Source organism: Phoxinus phoxinus (genome assembly GCF_949152265.1).
Source record: "Phoxinus phoxinus genome assembly, chromosome: 12".
In the NCBI taxonomy this organism is placed as follows: Eukaryota; Metazoa; Chordata; class Actinopteri; order Cypriniformes; family Leuciscidae; genus Phoxinus; species Phoxinus phoxinus.
The window spans coordinates 10,520,545-10,533,531 of NC_136887.1; the positions used below are offsets into that span (position 1 = coordinate 10,520,545).

The 12,987-nt window shown below is 37.0% G+C and overlaps 1 protein-coding gene across 1 annotated transcript; it reads right to left on the bottom strand.

The window, feature by feature from the left end:
• Positions 1 to 2,816: 2,816 nt before the first annotated feature.
• selenot2 (selenoprotein T, 2) lies at positions 2,817 to 11,962 on the bottom strand. Its single transcript, XM_079630765.1, has 6 exons — positions 11,556 to 11,962; positions 9,380 to 9,490; positions 9,160 to 9,286; positions 4,667 to 4,754; positions 4,412 to 4,555; positions 2,817 to 3,711 (listed from the first exon to the last, which is right to left on the bottom strand). Exons 1-5 carry the CDS (start codon positions 11,738 to 11,740, stop codon positions 4,434 to 4,436), a joined length of 633 nt encoding a protein of 210 aa, XP_079486891.1. The 5' UTR covers positions 11,741 to 11,962; the 3' UTR covers positions 2,817 to 3,711; positions 4,412 to 4,433.
• Positions 11,963 to 12,987: the final 1,025 nt, after the last annotated feature.

Below are 12,987 nucleotides of genomic sequence, written 5' to 3' on the forward strand. Positions count from 1 at the left end.
CCGCCCCCTCTCAGCAAATAGGCTACATAAAACTGACATTACTGAGCTATATGCGTTTAAAAGTAGCCTATTAAAATGGCACAATGGCATTGCTCAGTTCAACGCGTTGGGAAATCGGGCATTTTGTCCCGCGTCAGCTTTTATTCAAAAGTTAATAACGCGCTCAACATTCAGGTAAATAAGGATTTCCCACTGTCATCTGCAGACTGCTCGTGCGTCATCCTCGCGCATTCAGACAATAAATTGTAGACCTGTGTATTTCATAGAACATTGTGTCTAGTAGGCCTACTATATAAATTACAAAGGTAAACGACCCGACCGACCGCGACCCGAATATCATTAAAAATATTTTTGGATGACTCGTAACCGCGGGTAACCGCAGGCACCTGCTCATTTTGGATCAACCCGCGCATCACTGGTAGGTACATGCAGCTGACTCCAAATGTGGATGCGCGTTCATGTTTGTGGGGGGGCGTAGCTTTGGACGGAGCACTGACAGGAGGGGGCGGAGCTTAGAAGAGGTGCCACTTTCAAATCTGGCTAGCTCTCCAACATTACCTACTCTAGCTTTAACCCTTTAAAACTAAATATTTTCCAAATAATATTCAGACATATTTATAAAATAACTTTTTTGTGGTATAAACTGGGTCTTTACAAGAAACTATACCTTTTAAATTTAAGAATGGGGATCCCTCACATGAGGGTGATCCTTATTTGGGGGTCATTGGTCATTTTTTAATACAAGATGCCTTTTAAATTTTAGGATGGGGGTCCTTCTCGATAAAACACCTGCTCAATATTATTTATCCTATTATTCTATTACACAGTTATAAAGTCGTGGGTGGTTTGAGAATCTCATAAGGTAAAGGAGAAGCTGCAAAGATGCACATATAGAAAATGGAATCAGTTTTCACATTTCAGTTTCCTTAATAGGCCTATTAAAATGTGTAATATGCCAATATACTCTCACATCATGTACGGTTGATGATTTTGAGTGCTCTTGAAAAGTGAAGAAATCTCTTTGACCACAGAGCCGGACGATCCCGACGCCAGAAGAGTCACAGTGTGTTCCCTGCTGTTCAAGCTCTACCGCTCTAGTTAGCTGGGACACAATGTAAACTCTAAAAGCAGAGACACCATATTTTAAAGGCTGTAAAATATTCTGTATCTTTCACAAATTATAGCCCCCTTATATGGGCCTGATGTCATGTGACCAACAGTAGGACGAAATCAGACAAGAGCCCAATTCACAGCTGACAGATGTTTTCAAAGCACTATTAATACATGTAATATGTTCCCCAGAGAGCAACTGACTTTATTTTCTGGAAATAATCTTACAGTCAATTGTGAAGTACATGAATGTTCAGCTTTTAGCACACAGAAAAAATGAAACTATTGGATGTTCATATCACGTACCTTTCCTTTTGCTTTTAACGTTCAGGGAGTCCATTCCAGATGATGCACGGATGAATATGAACTATTCCAAGATTAGCCATGGTAGATAAACCCTAAGGTTCGGCTTCACGATACAGTTGTGCTCATGAATTTACATATTCTGATGACTGGCACAGGATAACCTGTCACTCACATGAGATCCATCAGTTCCCCATAACAAAATCAAGACCCACCCCACATTTGTTCTTGTTCGAGAAGTCGTCTCACTCGGATAATGGTCAATGACATGACGTGGTGTCTTAATAATACAAAATTTAAAACGAAACAATACAGCATAATTTTAGGTTTGAAATATTTAATATAAACAAATTTGATAAATATCAGTGGTTTAAAAAGCTGTTGAGATAATTGAAAAACTTTTGTCCAGCAATTTGTATGTCAGGGTGGCACAACTGCAAACATGGTTATTTTATTATGAATTGACAAGGTACTAACATTAAACATGATAATGCATCATCCAGAGGAGCCCGACTGATCCTTGTGGCAGTGAAAAGGTTTGTAGATCTCTCTCATATACTGCTAAAACCTGCTCAGTTATGGGTAAGTTAGTACACGTCAGGTGGTACAACTTTATAAGACTATTTGGTTGCACCGCCTGACATAAAAAGTCAGAAAATTAAATTAAACACTTTAACACTAAACAATGTTATTTAACAACTAAAACTTGTTTAAACACATTGTTCATAATTCAAAAATATGCATTATATCAATTATGATAAAAATAATGTGTGCAGACATCATTTTTGGCCAGGCTCTCATTCAAATAAATTATGACCATATGCAAAAACAAGAGAACCAAAAATATATAAATACTAAGAACTGTTTATTGTCATCAATGTATGCTTTTTCCTGTGAGCTTTTTGTTTTGCAAAGCTATAACCTGTAGCTGCAGATTTACTTTTTTGCCACATAAATACCTGAACCAAGTATAGCGTTTTGTTCTTCCCTCAAATTTTAAATATTTTAATTTAAATATATTTTTCCTCATATTTTGATGGTTTAATCAAGCTTAATATCCCGTGCGGACATCACTTTCGGCCACTTCTGTATCACAATAGGGGAAAAAACCTTGCAACTTCAGTTTCATGCCAATTTTAAACATAACCAAATGCACCTCATTAGAAAATATTTGGTGAAAAAATAGCTTTATAATAGAAAAACAAAAGATCTTTGTCTATTTTCTATCAAAATACTTTTATATTCGCAAATGCAGTACTTCACCTATTAAAACATAAACCTGAAGACACTGCACTATTTCTTCATCATGTTCAATAATTCAATCAAGCACAAAAACAGAAACCATATTAACAATGTTCAATTATATATGAAAACTGATAAAAAAAAAAAAATCCACAATCACATTTTTGTAATATATTTGAATCTTTATTTTACATCGCTGTGAAAGAGTGTAATTTCTTCTCTCAATGCAACTTAATCCCAACTATCAGCATCACTTTTGTTACAAATTCACAGATACACTAAACTATCAGGGGTACATTGCTTGCCGCCACATCTATATGGAGAGAGCTGGAAAAATAGTGGATGTCTTTGGAGTTCCCATTCATATCTTCTGATATGCAACACTCAATCACACTATGATTAGGACGACTGCATACGATTTTACAGGTCACTCTGGCAGTGTATACAGTTAAAGTCAGAAGATCTGGCCTTCATTCACATGCAGTACTTATGAATCTAACCAGTGAACCTGTGACAATCACAACAGAAATGTACCACTTCAAGCATAAAAAAAAACAAAAAACATAAGCTCACTCTAAAAGAAACCCTGCATGTTTCCACAGTACAGACATTCCCACTACTTAAAAAGGTCAGATTCCCCCGAGTACAGTACAGTCTACACCAGTGCAAACACATGATCATGTTAAAGGCCATTTAAAGACATCTACATTAAGAAAACATCACAGTTGCCCTCGAGAAAGACGGAACATTCCATTCAATTTCAGTTGAAAGCACTTGTTACAAACCGAACGAAAAAACAAAACAAAAAAACCCCTAACTTCAGCATTAAGTAATAAATGTAGTGCCTTTAGCGCTCATGTTACTCTCCTACTACAAATGCATGAAGTTTGATGCTCTGAAGCGATGTAGTCGATCCGGAGATGCGTGTCGCTGGGCAGGAGGAGTGTGTGTGGTGGCCGAGCATCGAGTCTGCGCTCACAGCGTGCTGTTTTCAGCACAGACCTTCATTATGCCACAGTCCACAGTCCCTCTGAACAGAGAAACGGCTCCGAAGACCTGCAGACGAGAGGACACTTGATGGTGTTCTTGGGTAAAATTATGCATGTAATGCAGGGACAGAAGAACTACATTTCCCCCCTAGAAAGGTACATGCCCCATCACTTTTCTATGCTGCCACTGCTGAATCTCCATAGCCAAGGTAAACTAAATCGTTGTGAATGTGATTTTGCTGTCTGAATTGAATGCAAGGAAATAAAAAGGCAGAGTCCAGCAAAATAACAGCAGGAAAGCTCTATTTTGGGGAAAAACACATTAAACCAAACATACAGCATGAGTGGTTTAGTCCAATTCATGAGCAAATGACCGTAGAGCTGGTTCTTGATCCTTCACAAATGCTGTATTTGAAACCACATATACAAGCATACAACTCTGGAATTTTTACAGGGGTTGTGGGAGAAAAACAGTCTTGGAAGATTCAGGCGGGATTAAAATAGTATGTCTGTGAAACGCAGATTTCTCTAACGTCCCCCTGGAAAACTAGTCCTGTCCAAATAGGGCTTTAGTGAGCATAAGAGTCTTTCAAAAACAATCTTGCTGACCTCAAACTTTTGAACAGTAATGTAAATTCGATACTGAAACACCATGCAAGCGACAGATTCAAGTTTTGCATATGATCTGCAAGTCAATGGAAACACCTGTACTGAAAGCAACAACAACAAACATGCTGTGACGTCATTGTACAGGTTTGACCACTTACATGTCTCCCGGCAAAAACAGCTCTACGGTGAGGGAAAGTTCATCTTGTCAACCTGATTCATCTTAAGGTGGTTATCCAAGATCTGGAAAAGCTCCTGAATGTTGGGCACGTATCCAGATTGCAACTTGGACCAAATTGGTACATCTAAAACAGAAAGATAGTTATGCATCTGTGACATACATATATTGTTCATATATATATATATATATATATATTAAAGTTTCTTTTTTCGAGTGGTCATCCAAATTACATTACCATTCAATGTAACCTCAAAAGCCCCTGTCGAGAGGAAATGGGTCTCCAACATGTTACTAAGGAAGAATGCCATAAGGCAGGAGAAAATCTGCAAAACAGACCATCAGCCGTGAGAAACTGGTACAGATTCGACACTACGCAGACAGAGGACAAAATGCAGTTGGCATAAAATGTAAATTCTCCCCCTCTCTGTAATTGATCTTAATGTGGACAATTAATCTGTGCATGTGTTTCAGTTCTTAATTATCTTAGACATTGTACTTATTAATCACAATATTCCAGTGAAATGCTGGACTTCTCCAATCATTCTGTCTGCTTAAACCCGCACTTTTCTGACAATTGGCTTCAAACTTTCATTCAAATCTGCCTCCATCCAGTCAACAATCGATGCACACAAGCAAGTCCTGTCCAACACTTTCTTCTTCGATAATCTGTTTAGCGCACACACACACACGCCATTTTTTTTAAGCATTCATGGTGTGATGTTAATTCCAAACGATTACTGGTCAAGTCTTTGACCTTTGCTCATAATTGTATATGACCGTGCTCTATTCAAATGTCATAGTGTTTCCCTTTTTTAATTTATGACAACATATATTGGCTCAACATAAAAATGATTTCAGTGTTGATGCATCTGGAATATTTAGTAGCCTTCTTGCTTCTATTGCATTAGACGGATGTGTTACTTTATCAAAATACATTTTTAATAATATACAAAATACACACACACGCTACTTTCATTAAATCATGACCTAGGGCTGTAATCTCCCAGTCGACTTATTGATCGATACGTTCTGGCTCGACCAAAATTCTGATTGGTAGATTTTTTTGCCGTGTTAATTTCATCAGGTGGAAAGCACTAATTGCTAATGGGGGTGTCATCAGAGCACCCCTGCTTCACAGGTCTGTCTTCAGAACACCCCCCTTGTTTTCACTTTTTTTGGATTAGCCTAACCCACTGGAGCGCAAGTCGCAATTGACCCTTTGCAGGGAGCTTGATTGACAGGCGATCTTATGAAGGTAAATAAGTAGCAAAACTCGAGAGCACGTAGATGTGAATTTGAGAACTTGTACAATAAATATTTGTACTTGTATGCTCAAATTTAAACTCACAGCTCTGATGTGAAAACCTGTAAAATAAAAATCTGAAGTTGAATGTTGAAATTTGTACTCGCACAGAATCGTCTCAAACCTGTATTCTGAATTTGAAGCTGCAGACAAGTAGTCACAAATGTGTAAAATGCCATTCACAAAAATACGACTGACACAAACGTGTAATATATATTTGCACTTCTTCTTACATTCATATTCCCAGTACAACCTCAAATAGGCACTTGCAACTCCTCAAATCTGTCACTACAAGTTCAAATTTCGCGCCTTGACTTTTGCTACTCTTTTCGCGATATATGAGGTGCAAAACTGACTTGTGCACTTGCAACTCAGAGGCGCGAGAGAAGGGGCGCGGGCGGGAGCGGGGGTGTTTAAAGGAGCCGTTCTATTGGCTGGCGCCTAGCCAATGAAATGGGTCTTCTATTGTACGTGATGATGTCACGAAACCCGCCTCCTCGTGGAATATCTGAAACGCTAACATGGCTTTAATGCATTAGACTGATTTTAAATAAATAAATGATATTATCAAACTCAGTAAACACCAAAAGTAATTAAGCATAGCCTATTATAAAGCAGACGAGCCCAGGATATGACATAAGAAAGCAAATTTGAGTTCAGTGCAAATAAACCTGCTACCTGTTTTATTAATAATAACGAATTGTGTGTTTTTTATTTTTACAAAGCATTTTTATACAGCCATTAAGCCTCATTAAGCGTTTTCTTGGTTTTCTCTGGGAGGAAAATGCGTAATGTACAATTAAACGTACTAAGTACAATGTACAATAGGCTATGGTGTTTACTGAGTTTGATAATATAATGTATTTCTTTTAGCCTAATATCAGTCTAAAGGCATTATTTATTTTTATTTATTTTTTGCTAAATGGGGGATATCTATCCACCTTATTTTTTATTTATATATTTTATTGAATTTTCAAAATTACAGAAATCAATATCAAGTTCTTGTTATTTCTTTTCATTTTTTATACACATTTTCACATTTTGTATAACTTGAAACAAAAAGAAAGAAACAAACATTAAAAAAATAATAATAATAAAGGGCATCACAAACATAGGCTATGTTAAATTAATTTAGCAGAGATACAGATCTCTGGGCTTTTTGATTTTTTAAAAACTTTACAGACTCAAACTACATTTTAAAGGCTGCTTTAAAATTAGCAAAATTGTGTTTTGAGGTACTCCATTTAGTTTGATGAATATACAATTTTCATAATAACAAAAACAAATCAATATTGTTCCCACTCAAATGAGGGAAACATAACCCAAACAAATTTAGATGGAGGAGAAGAAATATTAACAAAAAGAGATCTAATCGATTGGTTACTGCATTAATCATTAATTAAATCAAGTTTATCTAAAAACAAATGTTTGGAGAATTTACTTCCTACTGCGTTACACCAAGAGCCCTGCTTTCTGAATAGAGATCAAATTTTGGCAGAAATAGAATTGATTACAATAAAATATTCTTTAACAGAAATATGACAGTAATACCCCAAAACTCGCCATCAGAATTCAACAACTGACCAACTAATAGTATAGGCTATATCAGACTCCAACTAATGTTTTAAAAAATAAAGCTTTTCTTTGGTGTGTAATATATTTATTATTCCAAATAAAAAACGAGTGAGGAGAGAAGTTAAGTTATGAAGTTAAGCCAAACACCAAGTCAAAAATGATTGCTTGTGAAAATCAGCTTGCGTGCCATGTTAGCGTTTCAGATATTCCACGAGGAGGCGGGTTTCGTGACATCATCACGTACAATAGAAGACCCATTTCATTGGCTAGGCGCCAGCCAATAGAGCGGCTCCTTTAAACACCCCCGCTCCCGCCCGCGCCCCTTCTCTCGCGCCTCTGAGTTGCAAGTGCACAAGTCAGTTTTGCACCTCATATATCGCGAAAAGAGTAGCAAAAGTCAAGGCGCGAAATTTGAACTTGTAGTGACAGATTTGAGGAGTTGCAAGTGCCTATTTGAGGTTGTACTGGGAATATGAATGTAAGAAGAAGTGCAAATATATATTACACGTTTGTGTCAGTCGTATTTTTGTGAATGGCATTTTACACATTTGTGACTACTTGTCTGCAGCTTCAAATTCAGAATACAGGTTTGAGACGATTCTGTGCGAGTACAAATTTCAACATTCAACTTCAGATTTTTATTTTACAGGTTTTCACATCAGAGCTGTGAGTTTAAATTTGAGCATACAAGTACAAATATTTATTGTACAAGTTCTCAAATTCACATCTACGTGCTCTCGAGTTTTGCTACTCATTTACCTTCATACGATCTGCCCAATCATACTTCGCCATCCACCATTTGTCCGACAAAGCAGTCAGGAGAGTTAGTGGATTAACATGGGAGGATTTGAACTTGAAAAGCGGAGTGTACTGACACCTTTCCGCGGTTAAAACAACATTCCTTCTTATGTTTATTTGATGCTATAAAAATGAACTAGACGGAAGAGATGATCGGTTCACGAGCAGCTTTAACTGAGGCTCTACAGCGATCTGTCAGGCACATTAAAGAGCCACAAAACGGTATTTATTATTTACATTTCTTTAAAAAAAAAAAAAGACAAAATTTGAAAGGTGAGACTTTGTTTAATATTAAAGTAACCTGGTCTGTCAGCGCGTGTCAGTGTCCTCTCTGCTCCGCAATGTATTTTTTACTGCGTGAGAGCAGCGTAGCTTGTTGGTCGGACACAGCAACAGTAACTAAAGGGGGCGGGTCTTTGCGAACGGTCAATTGCGCTGTGACCACTGTATATATTCGTTTTGAGCCTACGCTTTATTTTTCAGTTAAGCACTATTTCGTGTCTGCTCTCGTCTTGATCTGGTTTATTCGTGTCTCAGCCGCGAAGCTGAGCTCCTATGTTCAGCCTCGCTCTGTGCGAGGACATACACAGAGCGGCTGAAATTATAGTGTCTGTCAGAACATATGACAATAAACAATTGTCTAAATTATGTTGCATATTCTTAGACAGTTCTTGTGCTGATATCACTAGTTGAAATCATAGGCTATGATATTGCGCAGGTGCACGTGATGCTGTCCCGACAGACTCGAGTGTGTCATTTCAGTGCACAATAATTAGGTCAAAAACTATTTAATATACTGCAAATAGCCTACTAGTTTTTATGTTTATTTATAATTCATTTAGACGGACAAGGCTACCAAGAACTGCACAGCTAATTAATCTAACAAACTTTTTGTTTTCATAACTGTTCCATAAAGGAACTTCCAGCATTTGAAACTAATTTTCTGCTGATATAACCAGGCTCTCCTAAAAATATGACAGTGAAAGTTTATCTTCAGCTTCGACTCAGCTATAAAACCAGGTTAGAGTCCAAGTCTATTTTAACAACATTACCTTATTCTCCTGTCCCCAGGACCATATTCTTGGAGTGTCCATTCCTAACATTTGAAAAGGATTTTGTCCAGTCACAATCAAAGCGATGGCAAGCAGTTTGAAATAAGAGATGAAGTTTCCTAAGTATCTGCAGAGGAAGACACATGACAAGTTAAGTCAGGACTAAACCAGTTTCCCACAGAGGGTCAACTCCACAACATGAGGAAAAATGCTCTCTCACTTGTTGATGGGTTTGGGAGGGTAATTCTCTCCCTCGATTCGGATGTCCGGGTACAGCTGGCTGATGGACCGGGAGTACTCCTGGTACACCTTACTGTAACCTCAGGATATACTGGAAACAAACAAGTTAATGGCCGAGATCAATCACTTTAGAAATGAATATGAAGATATTTTTACTTTTTTTAAAACTTTGTAATGTTAAATCAAAGTGTCATGACTGCATCTTCTCTCTAGTGAGGTCTTCTCCAATAGTTCAGTCATACAATCAACAACCGGTACAAAGAGCCAAGCTCCACACTACAGTTTTTCTTCCTCGATAATGCGTTACACCTAGATGTACGTCACAATATGGAAGGAAAGATTTATCACTTCTATATGCACTTAAATACCAACACCTATGAGAAAATGGTCTACACTGGTACATGAGGTCATTCAATCATGAAACTTAAAGGAATAGTTCAGCCAAAAAGGAAAATTAGCCCATGACTTACTCACCCTGAAGCCATCCTAGGTGTATATGACATTCTTCTTTCAGACGAATACAATCGTAGTTATATAAATTTTTTTTATTTGGAAGTCCATCAAATCGCATCCATCCGTGATAAAAGTGCTCCACACGGCTCCGCGGGGTTAATAAAAGCCTTCCGAAGTGAAGCGTTCGTGTGAGAAAAATAGGATATTTAAAACTTTATCGACTAAAATAACTAGCTTCCGGCAGACGGCCGTACGCAAGTCGACTTACGCCAAAAGAGGGCGTAACACTTGATGGATGAAGTAGGATGTAGGAGTAGCGTAGGCTTTGACTCCTCTCGTGGTTAAAACAAACAGGGCTGGGCAACCGTGTTTGTCATTACGTTGTGTGTCAAGTTAAACTTCAAGTGTTACTCTTTTGGCGTAAGTCGACTTGCGTACGGCCGTCTGCTAGTTATTTTTGTCGATAAAGTTCTAAACATGGATATTTTTCTTACACGAATGCATCGCTTCACTTCAAAAAGCCTTTATTTCTCCGATTGTATTTGTCTAAAAAGAAGAATGTCATATACACCTAGGATGATTTCAGTGAGAGAAGGCTAAATCATGGGCTAATATCATTTTTTGAATGAACTATCCCTTTTAGTTACAATCATCTTTTCATCCTTATTGTGACATAACAGAGAGAAACGGCTTCTCAAACAAGAAAAAAATGTAGGGTGTGGCTTCATTTTATAATGGAGAATTGATTGGATGGTTGTGGTTTGCTATTGGTGGATCTCATGTGAGTGACAGGTTGCCCCACCCTCACACCAGTAAACACATCATCAGGAGAAGAGCTGTCACTGCAAGAGGGATTTTGATTTAAGATTAAGAGAGCACATTAATTTTGCGGGTGAACCATTAATAAAAAATACACAAAAGTTAGGCTAATTTGTTTCATGGTGACTTTTAAAGTACAGTAGAGAGACAATTCTAAATGTCAGAGAGAGATTGTAAAAAAAGTTGTGAAAATTACAATTGTTTGACCTAAGATATAAGTAACTGGTGCAAAATATTACAAGCATTTTAAGTGAGAAAAAATTCTACAAATATGATTTTAAAACACTTTCACTTATATAATATTAAACAACATCTAGCTTTATCAGAAAAAAAATAACATGTTAAATTAAAGTCTAATATGTCACTATTTCCCACTGTATTTGGATATATTAAATTTTAACAGGAACAATCATAGACAGTAAAAAAGGAGCAATGTAGCCTAACGTTAATCCATAATAGTTTTAAACAGATTAATAATAATCTGCTGGTTTCAACATTTCACGTAAAGACAATAAATGCACGATAACCCGAGCAGTTTGTCGCAGCAATGATGTTAAATCATGTACATGTGTTGTAAAAGATGCTTTACGATTATTACGCATATAGCGTAGATTGACGTGGATTAACGTAAATTGCGATTGACGTAAATCGCCTGGCATTCATCCCATGACAAAACCGGCTCAATTTATCTAAATTCATCCTCTTTATTGTGTAAATCAAATTTTTATGAAGGTTATCATTATTTTAATGTATATTTATCAATTTAAATAGGTTTTATATTTATTCGGGCATGTCATGCTAGCCGTATTAGCTTAGCACCCCCTTTAGGCTTTAAACAGACAGTGAAAACACTGAATAACATGAATGTCTGTGGAGTCTCTCACCAGAACTGGAACTTGAGAACCGGACCCGTGTATAACGTGTGTTTGTTCGGTCTCTGTGTGTGCATGTCGGGTACGGTGCTGTCTTGCTGAGTCATGCTGTTGCGGCCCACATAAATATCCTTCACCGTTACCACAGTAAACAGCAGCAGGGCCGTTAATATACCCGTCTGACTGTACTCCGCCATCTCCGGCCCGTCAACAGCCACAGAACCGAGCCCACAGACCCGCTGCTACCGCCGAAAGGTCGACTGTCTGCTAGCGACACAATAAAGTGAATCTGGATAAAGCGACCATGTAACGTTATGTTTCAAAATAAAAGTCTCTCACGCTGAGTCATTACGGAGAGCGTGTAAACAGCGACATCTACTGTCCGTCTCATCAACGCATTTCCGCTCCAGCACGCCACTTCATCAAAGGAAATGACAGGGAACATTATATATTACATTTAAATAATTTAAAAACGTTTTAAGATTATTTCATAAAAGTTTTTTTAAAGAGACAGCAGTTACAACAACTTATTTCTCCATTTTTCCAATGGCACATTAATTACATAATGTGCAAAAAATAAAATGTGGAGAGTTGCCAGTAAAAAGATGGTGCTTTTTGGTACACTTCTGTTACTTGATTATTGTGTTTAATGCTCTTAAAAAGATATAGCCTATTTAAAATAAATAAATTACAGGCTGCAAATTAATTATGAGTTTAACTTTAAAATATATGGCATTTCCATTTACCCTCGGATTCACAGAAAATGTAAGGCTAGTCCCAGACTAAAATGCACTTCTGAGCTATTTTACCTGAAAGAAACTTGCACTAACACAGCTTAAAATATTTCAGTGCCATTTTTTTGTCTCTGTAGATTTTTTGTCTTTTTTTCCCCTCTAAACACATTTATAAAAGCTACCTAAAGGTCCTAATTAAACTATGGCAATCCTGGCGTTGAAACCAGGCCATATTTCTATAGAAAAGATTATTCAATATGCATACAAATACCTTACACATTGATTTTGAAATGCAATAAATACAAAAAGGGTTGTAATTTTATCTTTATTATATAGTTTATATTTATTGTAGCCTATTATTTATATATTTGTATTCATATGAAGAGATTTTGGAGCCATTGCTTAACTCTGAGAGTAAGATATCTCTTGTCTCCAGATACACTCCAGTAATATATATTTTTCTAAGTCAAGTTTATAAAAGCAAATTAAATGTCATAATTTGGCCTAATCATGGCTTATTCTAAGCCCTGTCTGTGAAACCAGGCCTGAGAGTATATCTTAACCATAGGCACTTTTGACTAAAGTTTAATTTCACTTTTAAATTCATGACTGTTCTGTGAATGCAAAAATAATATTCAAAAGCCTGATTACACAAGCACTCTGGGTAACATTTATTATGGCTTTTTCCACTTGTTTATATTTAGTACAGT